This window comes from Manacus vitellinus, unplaced genomic scaffold, assembly GCF_001715985.3.
Source record: "Manacus vitellinus isolate BGI_N305 unplaced genomic scaffold, ASM171598v3 scaffold_25_pilon, whole genome shotgun sequence".
Classification (NCBI taxonomy): Eukaryota; Metazoa; Chordata; class Aves; order Passeriformes; family Pipridae; genus Manacus; species Manacus vitellinus.
This window is the reverse complement of record NW_021939882.1, coordinates 4372104-4392910: the sequence shown is the minus strand read 5'-3', so window position 1 is coordinate 4392910 and position 20807 is coordinate 4372104. Positions and strand designations below refer to the sequence as shown.

At 51.0% G+C, this 20807-nt stretch overlaps 1 protein-coding gene across 1 annotated transcript in view; it reads right to left on the bottom strand.

The window, feature by feature from the left end:
• The window catches only part of ADRB2 (adrenoceptor beta 2), a 122340-nt gene that overhangs the window by 19836 nt on the left and 81697 nt on the right, over nucleotides 1-20807 (bottom strand). The window contains exon 2 of the mRNA XM_008931849.4: nucleotides 11447-12904. Coding sequence (XP_008930097.3) covers nucleotides 11447-12904 — 1458 coding nt within the window. The remainder of the gene's footprint in view (nucleotides 1-11446; nucleotides 12905-20807) is intronic.

Below are 20807 nucleotides of genomic sequence, written 5' to 3'. Positions count from 1 at the left end.
GCTGTCCAACTTGAGTTTCCTGCTGATGCTTGACTCACTGTCCCTCTTAGGACCAATTTTTTATCTCCAATCATTTAATCTTTTTACACTCTTCTTGGGCATATAGCCTCTCTTATTTGGTTGCCTCCATCTATCCCTTCAACCATTTCCTTAGAGTCCTTCTCTTTCCATCCTTGGTGTTTGCTGTGTTTATGACTTTAATGGCAGAGCTGACAGGAGCCTCCTTAGACACAGGCCGTCAGTAAGCTGCAGTTGTTCAAACCTATGCTAAAAGAGTTGGCCCTGTCCAGATTTATCATTATATTTTCCCTCCTGAGTTTTGAGTGTTAAAGAGGATTCTTAGGCAGAGAAAGAAAACATCCATGAATTCACTCTGACTTTGCTACAAGCCTTTGGCTTTGCAAATCATATCAGAAAGGAAAATCCCCAAAGCTCTGTCCTGTAGCTGTAGCAATCTGAAATCCTACCCTGCAGCCAGATAAGTGAATCCAAGCGTGGTTTTCAGCAGTGGTTTGCCCCTGGAATGGAGGGTTGGGGCCAGCCCAGCCTGAGGCCAAGCCTGAGCAAATCCAATGCCAGGCCCCATCCTGGGTCTCTCTAAGATGCAGGGGGGCTTTGCAGACTGGTAGGGATCACTCATCATGCCCCAGGCCACCAATTCTGCAGCGCCCCATGCTTCACTTCAAACCAACAATCCTTTCCCTTCTCCCCAGTTCATTTCTGTCTCTCCTGGCCAACATCCACAAGTCATGCCTAGAAACCACAACTTCACCCCCAGGCCCCTCCTGCTGCCACTGGCTCTGCCTTGGAGGCTCATCACACACAGCTCTGCACCCTGACCTTTCCTTTCCGGGAATAGCATGCACTGCTCACCTCCCATCACTTCCAAGGAAGGGGCAGCCCAGCAGGAGTACCCTGCCCCTCTCCCTGCCTCCTCCTGCCTCTGCCAGCCCAACGTGGCAGCAGCCAATGTGTCATCACCTCCGGCACCAGGGAGAGATGCCGGCAACTGTCCCTTACAGTCTGATAGCAAATGTCAGAGGGAGGGGCTGGGACTGCAGGAGAACAGCCTGTACATCACTCTGCTGCTGGGGATGGGGAGGTGTTCATTCAAGGCTGGATGACTCTCCTGGAGCAGTTTACATGCTATAAATAGGTACCTCGAGGATCCCCTTTTAAGAAGGGTCTTTCTCTGCAGCAGGGAGCCCCGGAGGGACAGGGAACCACATAGTCAGCTTTAAATGAGCTGTACAAAGCATGCTATGCAGTTACTGAGGAATGGCCGCCTTGTTCTGAGTCACAAAATGTCTTTCTGTGATTCTGCTCTCCCTTTATCCTCCCACAGGTCTCACCTCTACAGCGCCCCTTTGCCTCAGCTGCTGAGCCGAAGTGATTTTGCCTACAAAGCTGCTGGTGCATCCCTTCTATGAGTTTGATCCCCATATGGGCCATTCCCTTAAGACTTGGACTCAGTGATTCTTGTGAGTCCCTTACAACTTAGAATATTCTGTCATTCTGATTCTGACTCAACTTCATACCCAGTAGCTCTGCACTAGAGCTGTTCAGCCTGACTCGTCTAAAGAAGTTCCTGTGCTCAGCCAGATTCATGTCAAGGCAGAGTATCACAGTAGTATTTGGGTTACAGAGAGGTCTCACCATCAGTCAAGGCTGATACAGATGTATCTCAGCATCATTCTCTTGCTGCCCACAGTTATAATTACACTTCCTCTCAGAAACCACGAGCAGCAACAGCATCTTATTCTCACGAGATACAGACCTGAGCTGTGACCCCAACAAAGGACTGGAAAGAAACGGTGACAGCCTACATCTGATCCCACCCATTCCCAAGCAGGGCTGCCAGGTGAGGTCAGTGGAGATTGTGAAAACATCTGAACAATGAGAAAATATTCCCCAGTGAACAGGTACCAACCCAGCTCCCCCACCCTGCTCCCCTGAACAGAGATATTTTGGGGCTCCCACAATCTTTACCATGTGCAGACACACTTCCTTTCTCTACCAAGAGTGTATCGGAAAATCAGCATATCTACCACTGAGCCATTTGCTTTTGGGGACAGGCAGCAAGAAACTTATCTAGGGCTCTAGTTTCTCTCAGGAGAAACTGCCCTGCATTTCCAGCCATGAGTCCAATACAACAGAATAGGACTTTCAGCCTTTAGAGCAGGGACCCTGTAACCCCAGGGGTATTTTGCACTGCTTTTGAAGTCATCTTCAAGGCTGCCTCACCAATTTGCTGTCCACATGCTGCAGCCCATGGGACCTGCATCCAACAGACACTAAGGAGTGTCATGTCCTGACAGGCGCCATCATGGGAGGCACCATTTAATCTGATTCCAGCGGGCTTGGGAGGCAGGAAGAGCATTATGGCTTTGGGGATGATAAGAAATGTTTTCAGCCGTGTGGTTCTTGCTTCAGCTGCAAAGTATCAAGATGAGGGCAGTTCTCACCCAGGGGTGAACAAGAATTTCCTTCAGCCAGAGAGAAAAAAAAAGAAAAATTAGGGAGAGGTTTTTCACACTTGCATACACTTAAGAGGAAAAAATATTTACATGAGGGAAAAAGGACTTGGCAGGGGTTTCCCAGAGGCCATTTGCTGTTTATACATTTCTCGGGACTGGGCTGAGGCCACAGAGCTTGGTGGTGGCGCCTGAACCTCCCTGAGCAGCTGAGGGGACTGTCTTTAGGGCTGGGGAGATCCTCTCAATGTTCCTACTGTGCCTCCACATGCAGAGAAGTCGTGTCTGTGAGACCACAGGCAGCTCTGACAGTGGCTGCTGTGGTTTCCTAATGCCTTTCCTTTGTCATCCCTGAGGGACCAGAGCCAAGAGAAGCTGTCGGAAGCCTCAGGGTAACATCACATGTGCTGGGAAGCAGGAACTGGACTCTTAAGAATCTCTTAATACCAACAAACCTTTCCAGGATGGGATGAGAAATATTCTCCAATTGGAATGTCCTGTTTTAACAGGGGTGTGGGGGAGCTGGATGGCAGCTGAGGCTCCCACCACAGAGGCTGAAGGTCTGACTGATTCTTTCATCAGGACCCCTGCAGTCAGCAATGGCTTGTACTTATAGCTGTGGCTCTCTATGTCTTGAAAGCACAAAGCCACAAATTATTATAATTTGGGCATCTGCCGTGCTTTGGAATTGCCTAGTGCAATCCCTCCCTGTCCAAGCTGCACAACAGCTCCCTGCTGTTGTTTCTGGAAGGAAGAAGCCTCAAATGTTCCAGACACACTGGCCTCTGCTGCCAAGACTTTCACCATGGTCTTAAGTGGCATAAAGAATGCAAAATACTTGTCACTGCAACATGCTGGGCTGGGATCCTACTTTACATTACCCATGCTCTTTCTTGACCCTCACCTGAAGCAACAGGAACGTCAGGACAACAGGTAACAGAGAACAGGCCAGGAGACTTTCCCAAAGACACACTCCCATGAGCTTTTCCAATCCTATCTAGGAGATAAAACAACCTGGGACAGACAGCAGTGTCCTACCACCACACCAGGCTTCTGTCACCCCATTCCTGCAGGGCAATTCATTCCATCACCCCCTTCCAGCCCAAGCTCCAAACCAGCCCCGCTGAAGAAGCTGCAGCACAATGTTTGGTGCCAAGTCAATACTCAGAAGCCCTGTGAGGTGTAAGACCTTGCTTGGGCAGCCAAGAAGGGACAGAGCCACCATTCCCTCCTGCTGTGTGCCAGCGTGGGGGCTCTGGGGTGGAGCAGAGCAGGGACAGCATTGGGCTCTACAGATCAGTGCCAACTATATTTTGCAGTGTTTCATGTTTCCCATCCCAGCAGTCTCAGCACTGGACATCTGTGTTTCCTCCCAGTTCCAGGGAATGCTGACATCAGTGACCAGCAACAGAGGATTAAAGCCCCCAGCTGTACTGGTCCATGTTTCTGCAGCAGCATGGGAAGTGCTGCCATGGCAGTGCAGGAGCCATCCAAGACTGCCATTGTTTCCAGTCCAAACAGACAGGAAAGCAGGTGGACTTTTAAAACTCTGTTTGCAGATCCCAGCATAAGATGTGAAAACCAGATAAGCCCTTTTACAGTGAGGTTTTGAGCACCCACAGGTCCTTCACCGTTTCCAGTGCTCAAAACACTGAATAAATTAACAAAATTCTTGTCCACACTATGTTTGCCTCCCTGCCAGCACCCACATCTTGAGGTGCTGGTTTTCTTTAATGAGCCCTGAATGATTCACTGGAAGAGTCTTGGAGAGTATGGGGGAAATGGAGCCAGCAAAACAGCTTTAAGCAAGGACACTTGACTACAAGCATACCATAATTACTCTTTATTTAAACACAACATCGATAGGACGTGCAATAAATACTCCAAGTTTTAAACATACAGATCTTCATCTGTGTATGTATCTAGCACAGCAAAACACCTTTACATTTCCTTGTTTATATACAGATCTATATGTTGCTGTATATAGATAATGGAGATATATATACACACATATACATCTATCTATAATGAACTTGTGCAAAAATGACCTTACCAACGACAGTAAACAATTAAATATTTCCCAGTCCACTCTCACTGGCACTGGCAATATTGCACAGAAATTCAATTGTATGCTCCTGCCATTGGGAGGGTGAGAAAATGGGAAAAAACTGAAATTGCATGCACAGAGAAGCAGCAAATCCACTTTTTCATGATGAAGAAAGTTTATAAAAGCCCGGTGCCCACTAAAACACTCTGCTTGATTCATCACCTTTACACAGCAATTCCAGCGAACACCCATTGCCAGATCCAGGGGAAGCAGGGTCGTGTTCTGCTCTTACAAGGCTTACCACTTTACTTTCAAGTTGTGTAAACCCCAGTTTCCAGCATGCACTGCTCTGTCTAGACCCAGGCTGTGCCACTGGAGAAGTGACTGTGCTCCCAGCCCAGCTGGCTGTACTTTGTTCTGTGCCAGGCAAATACAAGCCTCAGTCCTCTGGCTGAGGGAGCGATGGTGCCACAGGACCTGCCCGTGCCACCAGCTGCAGCTGGAGCCCTTGAGGAACAGCTGTAGTGCATCTCTCAAGAGTCAGTGCTGGGTGGAATGTTGCTGCCCTACTCTGGAATGTGACAAAAAGCACCTACAGGTTCCCCTGGGTGCCCCATGTCGCTGGTGACCCACAGAAATGCAAGAGGGTGTATCTACCTCAGCTGGTAGATCCTCACAGCCCAGGGTGTGTGTTCATTGCAAAATGTTCTCTTTGCCCCCAGGAAGAAAGATTAGTACTAATGTTTGCTTTCAAAATAGCTCCAATAAAAGTATAACAAGGGGAAGAAATGCTGGGGCTGCTCAGAAAAAGCCAAGCTTTCACACTGGAAGAGACTGCTGCACAGGGAGGAGATACCAAAGTGGCTGTGGTCCTACTGTGGAACTGAGAAACCAAGCAAAGTGTAAAAACAGTGATGAAAGGAACCTTAATCTTGCAAAACACTGATCTCAGGGAGCCTGCAGTCACACTGCCTCTCTGCTGAGAACAACGACCAAGGCCAGGACAGCTTTTCACAACAGCTCTTGCTCACCTGAACCTGCAGAACCGCTCTGGGTACCACACACATTGCACACCTGAAGTGCAGGCACAAGTTAGCAAACAGTGTGGGTCAGGCAAGGTACGAGGTGCTTCACCAGGGCTGGATGTCTCTGCAAAGGCATCTGGAGAGAGGACAACTGGGGTAATGCTGATGAGAAGACCAGTGTACACCTTCCCCAGCTTCCCCTTCAATCCTCACAGCCCGGGGACACAGCCAGGCAGTGCCATGGTAGGTTAGGAAACCCTTGTTTCCCTGCTACTTTGAGGATGGCACTTTGTATCCACTGACAGAGAGCAGAGAAGGGAACACACAAGACAGGCCATCCTCCCTCTTGCCAGAGGAATGAATGTGCTCATAAACCCATCTCCTTGGGAGATGGATTCATCATACAGTGAAAATAAACACTCAGAGGCAGAGGATTGGCAAAGGGAGGGACAGAGCCCTTCCCTCAGACAGTGTGGGTGTTTGAGACTCCTGGCAGCAGGAGCTGTAATTAAAGGTGCAGGAGCAGACTGTCCCCATGTGCCGGACGAGCCATCAGGGAAGAGAACGAGCCTGGCAGAACCGAGAGTTTTGGCTGAAACTCAGGGGAAAAGGGAGAGTTTGGGACCTCTGGAAAAAGGGCAGGCAACTCAGGCAACAACAAGGATGTTGGGAGGTGATGCAGGGAGAAAAGTTAGAAGGACTGGAGCCCATCTAGAGCTTAATCTGGCTGCTGCCATAAAAGACAATTAAAAATATTTTTATATAAGCAATAGAAGGAGGGCTAAGGAGAATTTCCATACTTTATTTGGAAAACACAGTGACAAAGGATGAGGAAAAGGCTGAGGTACTTAATGCCTTCTTGGTCTCAGTCTTTATTAATCAGACCAGTTGTGCTCCAAGCACCCAACACCTTGACCTGGAAGACAGGGACCTGATGTCCTGTATCAAGGTGACCTACTTAGTAGATGAGGGAAAGACTGTGAATGATGTCTACCTGGACTTTAGTTAAGCCTTTAACACCTACTTCCCACAGCATTCTCCTGGAGAAACTGGTTTCCCATGGCTTGGATGGGTACACTGTTTGCTGGGTACAAAAATGACTGGATGGCTGGGCCTGGAGGGTGGTGGGGAATAGAGCTGAATCCAGCTATGGGCCAGTAACCAGTGGTGTTTCCCAGGGCTCAGTTTTGGGCCAGTGCTGTTTAATATCTTTATTGATGATCTGCACAAGAGGATCAAATACACCCCCAGCAAGGTCACAGATGATGCTAATTTGGGAGAAGTGTTGATTTGCTGGAGGGTAGGAAGGCTCTGCAGATGGATCTGGACAGGCTGGATCGATGGCAGTGCCAGGTTAACAGTTGTACTTGACCTTAAAGGTCTTTTCCAATCTAAAAGATTCCATGATTCTATACCGGAAGGGCAAGAGATGCTGGGAGATAGACTGCAGCCTGCTGTTTACTGCCAGCCAGCTCTGACAATACCTTCCCCTCGATGACAAAAGCATGTCCCTTATAGTAAATAAGCTCTTAAATAGGCCCTTTGCAAAGCCCAGCAGCTGTGACGTGTGGGAGAGTTGAAGAGCACGTTGTGTGACTGCTCACACATCCGCTCCCTCTCTAGAGAAGCAGGGCTCTCCTTTCTACTCTATTAATCCCTGGCCTATTTTCAAACATTTTGGTGCATTTTGTAACTTAAGTCTCTTCCCTCTCTCTCTGCTGTACCACTATCCTTCAGCAGGGGCCTCACCTTGACCTGAACCCCAGGGGAGGTTGCACGGTCTGGACACAGTTTCAGAGGCAAGGCTGAGGCAGGCACAGCCCTGACACCCCCCAGCAACTTGATATGCACCCATAGGCAATGCTGCCCAGTGGGAATTGCTGAACAACTCGGGACATGAGGCACTTTGGGAACAACCAGTCCTCAAAAGATGCTTGAGTCTCATTTCCAAGTGGGGATCTGCACCTAGACCCCGTTCCCTCTGCCAGCTCCCCATGCACTTCCACTTCTCCCTAGTGCCAGAGCAAGCTGAAGGTTATATTTCCAAGCCTGGCTACCCAGAAACCAAAAGCTCTCCAGGAATGCTCCCAAGAGGCAAAGGACTAGCATAACTCAGGAGCTTTCAATGCTCTGGCTGTTTTGGAGGATGAAGCAAAGACAGCTCCTGATGTGAAAGCTGCAGCTGCCCAGATCACAAGCAGGACCTACAGTGAGGGCAGTATTTTGTAACAACACAAAAGCTGTGTTTGTGATCTCCATCTCAACTAAGACTTTAAAAACAACTACAATCTCTTTGGTCAAAGTGGCTAAAGGCAGTGAACATAATGCCAAATTCGAGTCAGCTGCACGCACAGACACCTGGGGGTCACATCCCACCCGTGTCCCCACTGACATGGGTGGGCAGTATCCCTCTCATCCTCTACCCACCTTTGTGGCAGTGGCACAAGGTACAAGCCAGCAGCACAGCAGGTAGCCTGCTCTGTTTGCAATAACAATTTGGTGTTTATCACTGTGTGTTTTATCAGATGTATTTAACCTGAGCCAACTCTCTGCTAGTTTAAATCCTAAGTACCCTAAAATCCAATTTAACAGCCACTTCTGACTTCAGTGCTCCATTTTTTAATGCCTAGCATGTATCTATAAAACTATCTTTGTAGTGTAAAATATTTTAACAGGCCAAAGCTTTCCTTTTCCAACCATGAAACAGGAAAGATTTGTCAGGTTTGGTTTTGGTTATGCCATAATATTTTTTCCTCCAATATTTCTCTCTTTCAGTTCCAGCTGCCCCCAGAACTGCACAGTTTATATTTTAATAATGTTACCTTAGAGGAGAGAAATCAGTTCTTCAACACTCAGACTCCACTGCAAGCCTGAGGTTTCCTAACACTGTAGCTGAGCTTTGCAGTACCAAGGTCAACTGCCCAGTGCAAACAGCCCAACATCCCCTATCCCTTACACATCCAGGTGCTCTGGATGCTGGAGTGGATTTACATTCAGTTACTTGCTCATCTCTCAGTTTTGGCTACACAGAGCCACAACATCTGAAGTATAAACAGAGGAAGCCAAACAAATAGAGAGATTATTTGGACAACAAAGTCCTGGTCCACAACATGTGTTACTGAAGTGCCAATAATTAATAACAGTGAAAATACAGACCCCAAGATGTGGACAGGGGATTTCTTTGTGCCAGAGGGTCCTGTCCCAAAGCTGGTGAGAGTTTGACCACTGAGCCTGTTGGAGGCTGGCTAACCCTTCAGTACTGTGGGGCACCTCCTCCCTGTGTGCCCTTGCTACCTGCCAACTCACACTGCCCCCAGATATTGCAAAATAAAAGTGACTGGCAAGATTCAAAATGCAGGAGACAGAACAACACAGGAGATATTGATCTCTACAATCAAAAGGTTAATTGTCACTTCCCCTCAATGCTACATAATAATCATGGCCTGCACTGCTGTAAAGTGCATCTCCAGTTCCAGTGTGAGTACCTACACTGGGTGTACCTACACCGACTCCACATCACACCAGCCTGTCACCTTTCAGTCCTTGTGCAGTATGAAGCAAACAGCACCTGACTGGCAGTCCTGGTCCTGTGCTGGGTCTCCCCTGCTCGGGCAGCCTGTTAATGGTTATCTGAGGAGCTGACCTGGGGCCTCACGCACCACACCGTTAGATCACACCCTTCCTTTGCCCGACTGGTGGCTCACACTCAGAGGGCTTGGGGCACTGCTGACATACCTCCCAAGGCAGCAGGTGAGGGCACAGAGAGGTGCAGGCAACAAAGCAGAGAGGCAGGAGGGAAGGACTCGGCCAAATTCCCTGCCTCTGCTGTAGTGCTGAGCTGCAAAGGCAGCAAGTGGAGATGAGTCAGAGGAGAAGAGGGCTTTTACAACTGTTCCTCCTTCCTAACACCCGTTTCAAGCAGGATCAGTACCACTCTGGGAAAAAAAAGAAGGGAGCACTAGGAGTTTCCAGACCCCAGCCCCGTACAAGCCAGGTGGGGTTTTACCATGAGGGATGTGAGAGCTCATGGAGCTTGTCCCCACACCTTGCAGCAGCATCAGAGACCATCAGTAATGACACCCCCTCCTGCTCCCTGCCGTTCGGGGAGGGGGGGTGGGATTCCCCTCCAGCATTCCCTGGGGTCGCCCCTGACAGCACCAGTGCTTGGGGCAAGTCCTTCTCAGAGCAGCCAAGAGAGCCAAGGCCACACGGGGACTGCAAAAAGGTGTCGGTAACCAGAAACCCTGCTCCACCCCCCTCCCAGCCTCCAGCCTCCCCAGGACAGCGCACAGCGCTGCTCCAAAGCCCCTCTGCCTTCTGCACCGGGGGGTACCAGCCTGGGGGGTCTCAGCTCCGGGCTGGTCACCCCACTGCGTTTGCAAAGCTAGTTCTGCCATGGACCCAGAGACACCCAGACCCACGGCACGGCCCAAGTAGCAACGCAACGAACACCCCCGTAGTGCGGGGAAAGCGCGTGGAAATGCGGGGGATCCAGGCACGGGGGGTGCCCGAGCGTTCCCCCGCGGGACACCACGGTCCCACGGAGCGCCGGCAGGACCCGTGGGCACCGTTTCCTTGCACCTCTCCCGAGTGTTTCTAAAAGGACCCCGCGCTTGCACAACCTCCCGGCCCGCGGGTCCAGCCTGTCACACAGCACCGCGATTGCAGATGGGGGGGAGCTCCATTCCCCCCTTCCCCAGCCCAAACTGCTGCTTTCCTCCAGCTAGGGACTCCCAGAGAGCCAGCCCTCGATAGCAGTGCGGTCCTGTCCTGCCGCCCAAACCTGCCCGCCCGTGTCTGCCGTGCCCCGCCAGCCCTGCCCGCCCGCCGCCAGCTCCGCAGCGCGGGGACACCGAGGCACTGCCTGTTACACGGGGTAAAAAACCTCCACAACCAACCCAACAGACCTGCAGCAGTCCCACGGTCGGAGCTGAGCTGGATGCCATGGAAAATAAAAACCCTCCTCCCCTCCCTTCGGGCTCACTGTCATATGAGACTTGTAGTTAAACAAACTGGGTGCTTTAAAAGCTTTTGGTTGGATGCAGAACGATGGTTTGTGGTTGCAGCAGCATGTCACCCGACTTCCCAGTATAACATTCCTGAGTCCCACAGTCACAGGCTCACATTTTAGGCAAATAGTCCATTTATTCCTATTATTATTTCAGCAGAAAGTCCTATAGCGCTTGGCAAAAAAAGCATTCGCAGTTTCTGGGCGAATAAAACTGTCCCGCTGCCGACCACAGCCGCGGCCGTGACCCAGCCCTGCGACCCGCGCTCAGCCCCACTCCCAGCATCCCTTCCCCGCTATTTTGCCGCAGAGTGCCACCTCCGCACAGTCCCCCGGGCTGAACAGCACTGGCACCACCGCCCGAGATGCCCACCTGGCCGGGGGGGGCTTCCCACGGCCACCGACTCGGTTAAGAGAAGAGAATCAGGAGGAGTCCCGCGAGGCGCCCGGCTCCTCTGCGGGGCTGCCGCCGGGGCAGGGGGGGTCCAGCCCCAGCCCTGCTCCCGCCGCCCCGCACGGCTCTCCCGCAGCAGCCATCGGCTGCTCACAGCAAGGTCATGAGGTAGTTCAACACCGGCCGCGGCCATAAACTCCTTCCGAGGACGTGCATCCTGCACAGCCTCAAATTCCCCTGACCCCACTTAAGGGACCCTCGGTCGTGCCCCTAACCAGGGAGGCTGCCAGCAGCCCACCTGCCCTAGCCGGAGCCAGCCCCCACTTGCATAAGGCTTGAGTTTGGGGTTTCTCGCAGCCATTAGATTTTAGGGGCGCTCTAGAAGAGGATCACTATTATTATTAAGGGAGGAAGTTCATTTTCCTTAGAAAGACTCCTCTGTACAACCACTGTGTGCCACATCAGAGCCCACAGTACCCTACCCGCTAGGCACAGTACCTTTGCAGTGCAAAAAGTCCTCAGGGTGAGGGAAGGAACCCTCTTCACAGAGCAAGTCGCAGGTTTTATCCGGTGCCAGGGGGTAGCCGTTTTCCTCCTCATTGTAGTCGCCCCTGCCGTTGCTGTTGGAGTAGCCGTTGGCATACATCTTCAGGGCAGACCTGCGGAAGCACAGGAGCTCCTGGAAGGCGTACCTGAAGTCCGGGCTCCGGCAGTAGATCAAAGGGTTGAAGGCAGAGTTGACATAGCCCAGCCAGTTCAAGAGGATGTACACGTACTTGGGAATGATGTTGTCCTGGATGACGTGCACGATGTTGACAATGAAGAATGGCAGCCAGCACAGTGTGAAGGTGCCCATGATGATGCCCAAGGTCTTGAGGGCCTTGTGCTCCTTCAAGAACTTGGAGGCACGGCGGTACCCAGCTCCCCCTTTCTGCTCCTGCTCCTTGTTCTGGGTGTGAAACCTCCCCTCGCTCCTGTCTATCTTCTGCAACTGCTTCTTGGCCACCTGGAAGACCCTGGCATACACGAATACCATGATGATGAGTGGCACGTAGAAGGAGATGATGGAGGAGGCAATGGCATAGGCTTGGTTGGTGAAAAAGTCACAACATGTGTCCTCCTCATAGCACCGGATGGCCTCTGCATGGTCTGCCCGGTACCAGTGCATTTGGATGGGCAAGAAGGAGGTGAGGACTGAGACCACCCACACGATGAGGACAACCATGCGCGCCTTGCTCTTAGTCAGCAGGCTCTGGTACTTGAAAGGGGAAGTGATGGCGAAGTACCGGTCCACAGCAATGACACAGAGGGTCTCAATGCTGGCCGTGACACAGAGCACATCCAAGGAGGTCCAGAACTCACACCAGAAGTTCCCAAACTGCCACATCTCCATGATGATGTGGCAGGCGCCGAAGGGCACCACGGCCAGCCCCATCACCAGGTCAGCGCAGGCCAGTGAGGTGATGAAGTAGTTGGTGACAGTCTGCAGGCGCTGGAACCGGGCGATGGCAGTGATCACCAGCACGTTGCCGAAGACGGTGGCCAGCACGATCAGAGACATGAGGATCCCCATGCCCACCATCCACACGTCCCGCGACACCGTGGGGTCGGCGGCGCTCTGGTTGGCGCTGACGTTGCCGCCGGGCAGCTCGGTGCCGTTGCCACCGCCATGGCCCGCCAGCAGCCCCCGGGGGGCGGGGGGGGGGGGCTCGGCTTTGCTTAGGGCTCCGCAGCGGCAGCGCTGCTCTGGGCGCAGCGCATACGGGATAGCAGGTGCGGGGACGCTCCCGCCGTGCGAACCTGGGACCGCTCCCGTCCCGTCCTGTCCTGTCTGCCTCGTCCCGTCCCGTCCCGTCCGTCCCGTCCCGTTCCCGTCCCCGTCCCGTCCCGGTCCGTCCGCGCGCGGCAATCCGCCGGCCCTCCCGTTCTCCCAGGCCCGTTTCGGTCGCCGCGGAGCTTATAAAGGTGACACCGCCCGTGACATCAAGCCCGCCGCAGCCATGCAAGCCGGCACCCGCACCGAGCCCCCCCCCGCACCCCCTGAGCTCCCCCTCCGTCTGCCCCATCGCGTGTTTCATCGCTCCCTCGACCACGTCGTGCTGCATCCCCGCGGCTGTACGCGCCTCTCGCTGCTTGCCCGCAACCGTTGGGCTCCCCCTTGCTCCAGGTGTGATCCCTCCCCTCGCGGTGTCCTCACGCTCTCCCCCGCCCACGCGTGTCCCCCAGGCACCCCCACGTGCAGCCTGCTGTGCACTGTCCCCGTGCCTCCCACCTACACTGCCAAGCAATCACTCCCTACCTCAGCAGTGTCCCTGCAACCCCTGCACCACAAATGCCCCCACACTCCCTGCCCCAAAGTGTCCCCACACCTCTCACCCCACCCACACACTCTGCATGCTCCTGTGGTGTCACCAGGACACACAGCACCAGGAAAATCCTGAGGATGCTGAAGCTCATGGAGGCTTTGTCCTTGGTTGGGCACTGGAGTTTGCTTTCCAAGAACCCCCATCTTCACTAGTAACACCTCATGCCAGGTTGTCACCCGTGTCCCCATCCCTGACAGCCCCCAGCACAGCACTGTTACTGCAGCTTCACCCCCAGCTCAGCACCCCAGCTGGCACTCAGGATGGTGGGGTGCATCCAAGTGCAGGAGTCACCACCCAGCCCCCAAAACCCCAGAGCTGATCAAAGGCACAAACACCCCTCAACTGTCCTGGGGGCACTGACAAGGCAGGGAGCTGTGTGACTGCTGCAGCCAGGCATGTGGTCAGACCCAGACTCTATCACAAGTATTTCCCTCCAAAACAAACAAATTTACTAAGTAAGGACTAAGGAATCCTTAAAACTTCCTTTTAGCCTAATGGGAGATAACACCACCACTGGAGTTTCATTTCTGCCTGTGGCTCTGAAGTGGCACTGCCCAGCTTTGTGCTGCCCTCCCAGAGACAAATCATGCTGCCTGCTGGGCCTGGGATGCTTGTGGAGTAGACAGCAAAGCCTGAAACCTGTAGTTCTAGAATTGCCCTGTGCCATGGAAAGGTAGTAAAGAAAGAACTGCTTTTGCCCAGATCTACCCCAATGCCACCATCTGCACCAGCAGCAGCTGCAGGTCAGTGCCTCATTGGGTACAGAACTGTGACCCTCTCATGGCACAGGCAGTGGCAGACTCCTGCCTTCAAATTAAATACTTACCAATGTAGAATTCTATTTGAAACACATCAGCTGCCGGGGTCTGATGGGTTTTCATGATTCTACCTCATTTTTCCCTCATGGTAAGGTGGTACCATGGTGCCAAGGGCCAGGTGCCAGCTGTGGCAGTGGGGCTGCACTGGGGAGCAGCCTTCACCCTGCCAGCCCCAACTGCACTGGGGATATTTATAGAGAAGAGCTGCATGTACAGAGAGGAAGTTTTGTGTTTTAAGACAGAGGGGCAAATGAGGTACTGGAATCAGGAAATGAAAGGCAGTTTCAGTGGCATGAGGTGTCTGTCTAGGCAGGGACCTTCCTGAACAAGTGGTTTCCCGCACTTTCCACACACTAATATTGCATCCACCATTTCAGGGGTTTTAAAAAGGCAGAGACTTGAACAGAGGATCCACAGGGCACCCCTTCCCACTGCAGATATCTGCAGCCTTTGGGAAAACACTGAGAAGAGCCACTGGTTTGGTGCAAATGACCTGAGCTAATTACCAGGAGCTTTCTCTACCCAAAGGATAAATAAGATAAATAGGGCTGTCCTCTCCCCCACACACCAACAGGTACAACTGTAACCCACTGGTGTTAGTCTGTAGAACTCCACTGACTTTCACAGACCTCACACCAGCTGAGTGTGTGGCCCAGAGGCAGACACAGGCTCTGAGAGCACTTGCTGGGTGTCATATCCATTCTCAGCTCTGGTGAACACAGGTCTCTACACACTCTGCTCAGGGCCATCAGCATTCACCTTTCAGGGGTAGCATGCCAAGAAGCTGCTGGAAAAGCAGAGGTGCAGATGAGATGCAATAGTGAGAGTGTGGAGCAGAACGGGGAAGGAAAAGCAGAAGGTTTGGGAATTAGACATCATCCTCAGCTCCCTGTTCCCCCTTCTATTTTAATAACTGACCTGAAAGCTATAGAAAGCACTCGAGGTAAGTGTCTGGTAGTGACCCAGTGAGTTTGCTGTGCTGTTTCTGTGGGTTAGCCTAACAAATGGGAATACTCAGACACCAAATCAAAGCATCCAGAAAGCATTAGGTCCCCTATCCTAACAGACATACATATATTCATCCTGAGTCCTGACAGGAGGAGAAGCAGGTTTGGGGACCTGGTGGGAAAAACCAGCTTTGGAAGAATTAAAACTGAGTTCTCTGCTTCATAACAGGTGCTTTACCGAAGGCATCTCTATGTCCTGCAGGTCTCTGGTAACAGTCCTGCATCTCTCTCCAGAAGCTCTGAAGGACTCTGGCAGTTTTTGTGGCCCAGGGTGCAGAAATCAGCCAGCTCAGTTTACAGCTAAATATATTTTCTTTGTTGTACTGTATCAAAAGAAACCTCAACCTCTGGTTAACAGGCTGTGGTGGAGTAAGAGGAGAAAGGCTGATCTTTCTTCCTTGATTTTGAAGCTCTTGCACGTGTTGGCAGTTCTTTCTCACCTATGTGAGGTGTGTTGGGGTGGGCCCATGTCTTGAGCTGATTTCTGCCCACAACAAGTGGGACGAGTGGCCACAGATTCAAAATAAAGGCAGGAATTTGCCACACATGAAAACAAATTTCATCACCGGAAGTCTGAGTTGCTTTTGGGGTTTGCATGACTATCTGTGCTTTTGAGTAGTTCTTAACTTTTCAGCATTTTCAGCACATCTGCACCACTGACCCTGCTGCTTTGTCATCACACTGATCTTTTCACTTTTCATAATTGGATGTGTGCTCCCTCCTCACTGAGTGACATTTGAAGAACAGCCTGTGGGATCAATGAGAAAGCAGGGTTGGTAGAAGGAGGTAATCACTTTTATTAGCCCAGCTGACATAATTGGAAAAAACAGCCAGGCTTTTGGGCATGGAAGACCTTCCCGAGGACTGTGACTAGCAGGATGCTGCCCTTAACCCCGCCTGCCCAGATGCTTATCACAAACTGAAAAGCACAAAGCACTCTGATATTAAGCAGCTGGCCAGACCGGGCTCTTGGCAAGCGCTCGGAAGTGACAGTCTCCAACACAGTGTTTGGCAGGACAGGAATTCGTAAAATTCCTTGCAGAGAACTGATAACTCAGAGTGTTTGTCTGGTGTGTCACTGTGGGGATGGTCGTAAGGTGTCAGCAGCAGCCTGAAGGAGGGAAAGGCCCCTCGTCCTGTGGCCTGACTCGCACCAGCCCCTGCTGCAGGTGGGCTGCTGCCCACCCTGGTTTGAGCCACCCTGGGCACTCTTCAGACAGCCTGGCACTGCCTGCTTAGAGGGGATTCACTCTATTTTCCCCCTTTTTACTGCTGCATTCCTTTGCCTGTGTGTAGCTGTGGCTGTCAGCACTCAGCAGTGCTGGGGCAGCTCAGCAGCCCACAGGAGGAGAGACAAGAACACTTTCTGTGGATCACCTCTGCCTTCCCCTGGTGACTTAACTGCAGCCTTCCAGTGCCTGAGTGGAGCCCACAAAGAAGATGGAGACTATTTACACGGATCTGGAGTGACAGGACAAGGGGGAATGGCTTTAAACTGAAAGAGTAGGTTTAGATTAGATATCAGAAAAAATTCTTCCCTGTGGGGGTGATGAGGCCCCAGCATAGTTGCTTAGAGAACCTGTGGCTGCACTATCCCTGGGAGTGTTCAAGGCCAGGTTGAATGGGGCTTGGAGCAACCTGGGCTAGTGGAAGGTGTCCCTGCCCATGGCAGGGGAGTGGAACGAGATGATCTTTAATATCCCTTCCAAACTATTCTGTGATTCTATGATTCTTTTGGCTTCCTCATGCTGCTTCAGAACAGCCTGGCAGAGGTCAGGGGGCTCTGGGCATTTTAGCTGTGGCAGCAGAGTGCAAGCTCCTGGCTCCCGATTTCTTTTCCTCTTTTACTTTCTAAGCCATGAGAGGGAGCCACCTCTGACTCACAGCTCCTCGATAGTCTCTCCTTTGTGCTTTTTTGGAGCAATGGTGCAATCAGAAATTAGGGTTTGAGTGATAAAGTGGGGGGGTGTTTTTTGCTCATTTCTCTCCTAGGGCTCTTTGCACGATCAGGTAGGAGTCCCGAGGTGTCTTTTTGCTCCAGGAACCCACAGCAGTAAGGAGTAGTCCAGGGCTCTCTTTGACACTCACCTGAATCAGGAAGGACAGCAGAAGGGACAGAAACACTCCTGACTCTTTTGAAGAGGGAGATGCTGCCACCTCTACCCTCGGGCATTCACCCCCAGGGACTGTGCCCATACTGTGCCCCTACAGGGGAAGGGACAGTGAAGAGGATCTCCTCCACTCTGAGGGCTGCAGGTAGGTGTGAAATGCCTGAGACAACACCTGTCAGGAGCATCCCTAACGCTTCCACAGATGTAACCGTCCCTCCATCATCCCTTGTGAGGGTGCTGTGAAAGTGGGAAGGGAAAGTGAGCAAGGAAGAACCCCCTGCACCAAGGCAGGAGGATGCTCTGGTCCTCTCTGTACATCTCCCAGAGCACCTGCTGAGTGTGGGAGATCACAGCTATTAACCTCTGGAGTACCAGCACTTGTAGGGAGGCAGGCAGGGTTTTTTTCAGACTAGACCGAGGGAAAAGGAAACTGCTGAACATGAGCAATGACCCCGGCGAAAACTGAGGCACTTTATATGGAACATGACACTGGCTGGAACAGCTGAACACCAGAGATTCATTGTCTCTGGGCCAAATAGTGAACTGCTCTCCTGTAAATCAACACTGATGGTGAATACAGGTTACAAAATGACACAACATGGGGGCAGCAGAGGAAACAGAAGAGAGCATCGGAATAACAGCCAGCGATAAAAAGATTCCCATCAAGACCTTTTTCTTCTTATTACTGTTTTTCCCATAATGGAACATTGTTTTCACAAGCAGAGGAGATCACTGTCTCTAACCCACACCTCCCTCTTGGTTTATCCCTGGCAATGACCTCTGAGCCCAGCAGTCTTTTCTTGTCCTCTCCCCAGGATCTTGTTTCCTCGCATGGTGCAGAGCCGAGGTGTGAGGCTGAAGCAGGGGAATTTTTGAGTGCTCCAGACTTCAGCACAGAGGTGTCTTCTGCTCCATTACCCCCACCCAGCAGATCAGAGGGGACACTAGTCAGGTGCAATGGATGCCTGGGGCCACAGAGCTGATAAGGCACAAATGTAGCCATGATTTCATGGGACCCTGGGCTGGAGTCACACTGAACTGCATACTCATAGTGTGAGGCAAAGTCTGATTCAAAGACAAATGCACTGAGTTGTGGCCAAACTAAAGGTGCCTTTTAATTTATAACCTCTTCCCTGCCTTTGTTCTTGCAAGGTGTCCTGAGGTCCTCAGATCATGCTCAGTATCATTTAGGCAGGAGGCAATTTGTGACAGATCCAGTGTAAAGCTCTGACTTGTGTAAATAATAGGTATGGATAAAGGAGGCACACCAGGGAAGAACATGAGAAGCACAGAGTGTTTTGTGCTCTCCACTTCTCCATCAATGAGGGTCTACTGACCTGCTCTTGAGGATACAGATCCCTATTTGCAGTGGGGACAGTCCTCCACCTCATTCCTAATTTTAGAAGGCTACTTCATGAGCTTATAGGAAAAGGAACTCTATGTGCCGGAATATGTGCCCAGTTCTACCGAGTCCAAGAGGAAATTTGTTTTTTCCTGAGAGCTTTCTTATCAAATCTGCCGCATATCAAACCCAAAATAGCTTGTGTGGCGGCTGCTCAGAGCAAGTTTTCCCTCAGTTCCAAGAGATGGTTTGAGAGTTGGAGGAGGATTTGCTGCTGGGTGACATGGCTGTGGTGGGTGCTGCAGGGATGTGCTTCATCTGGACCAAACCCAGGGGTGGGGTTAATTTTTTTCAATCACCATTTCCACTGGGCATGGCCCTTGGCATGGTTGAAAAGCAGCTACACCAACATGTGCAGTGCAATCCCTGCAAAGCAGCAAGGTCTGAGCCCTTGAGTGAGTGCATTGGTGGCTCCAGGGCTGGAGTGTCAATATGCACATGGAGAAAATACTCCAGTGCTTGGCATTTGCTTCCTAGATCACATGGACCTTTGCAGTCCTTGTATCTTTAATTTTCTGTTTTCCCATACTAAGTCAGAATCAATTAATCCTTATTTCTCCAGATACTTAAAGAGGACATCCAGTAATGTCTGTCAGGTTTTTTTGAGCAAACTTCACAGGATAATGCTAAAATATTTGTTGTTCTTTGTGGTTACAACATATAGGGCCACTCATCCTTACCCTAAATACATTGCTGGAAAAAGACAATCACAATTCAAAAGTGGCTTAGGTTAAGTCAGGCTTGTCTCATTTCTTCGTGATGCTTCAGCCTGACTGTAGCCATCAGTCTTCCTGTTTTACACAGAAAATGGACATTTGCAATGGTAATTGTCATAGAGATTTTGCTCTTAGCCTTGAAGTGAATCGATGTCCTGAAAGAAAGTCAGTAGTTGTGTTATGGGAGGTTTGAGGGGCAGAAAGATCGTTTAGAAGTGTATGTGTTTTAGGAAAATGATTAAACTGAGAGTCCTGGACAAAAACACCTCCAGAACATGCAAACTGGTTACCATCAGTCAATATTCCTAATGGAGGACCGTGTCTAGTCTCAAGATGGGTAGTAAGCACTAAGGTATCGAGGTGAGGTGTAAAACAGGCAGAATTCAGTCTCCATAGTTCACACATCGTTTGCCCCCTCTCAGCCTGATCCCGACATTCTGACGTGAACCCTGTTTAAATTATGCCCCCTCGGGGAGAACTGTGCAGCACATTTCCAGTTCTTATCGGGTATCCCACCAACTCTACACCATTCTCATTTCTTCTGCTCTTTAGAACTCGGGCTAAATGCAGGGAAACCCATGAAAATGAAAGGCACTGTGTTTCCTCACCATCCAGGCTCTTTACCCACCCTAGACTGCGTTGGAATGTCAGACAAACAGTGTTTAACTCCTTAAACAATGTCAGTAATTGCTTTTAGATGGGCTATTGTATGTGGCATTCACCTCGGAGATGGTATCTGTGAATGATGCTTTGTATGTTACTGCGTTTTAATAGCACGCGCGATTACATCTCTGGCTACTATTTTTATTTACTATGGTATGGTAATTGGTTGATTTTAATCTGTGGTTGATTTTATTTTTAATTTTTTTTGTGTGTTGCTAGCCCTGAGGGAAGCGGTGTAAGGCTGTCTCTTACTAAAATTAACCTTGGCAAGCTCAAATTCACCCCTTCCGCCAGCTCATGGCAGAACTCTTGGGATAAAAAATGGTTGCATGTCTGACCAGATAAACAGAGAACCTGCAAGCCTGGCTTTTCTATCCTGCTCTCGCTAGTAATCTTTTCAATGGAGGCACAGACTCAACATTTTGAGAACCTTGTATCCTCCAGAATTCTTCCCTGTTCTCCAGAGAACAGGAATGCTCTCCCTCAGTTCACCAGCAAAGTATCAAAGGCTCAGCTTTTTGCCTCAACCCTCCCCCCCCACACACGTGCCTGATGTGTGAGGACTTTTTGATTGCATCCCTGGAGATGCTGGTGCAGCGATGGTCCAGCCCTGGCAGTCAGCACAGAAAGCAGAGAATTTCTCCAGGAAACCAATCCCTCTGCCTGCACTCCTCTTGCACAGTCACCTGTGTCCAGCTCTTTGAGTCCCTGGGGACACTAGAGGGCCCTGGGAGGAGTTTTCTGCACTTGGGTTTCCAGTTCTAGAAACTTCTTTC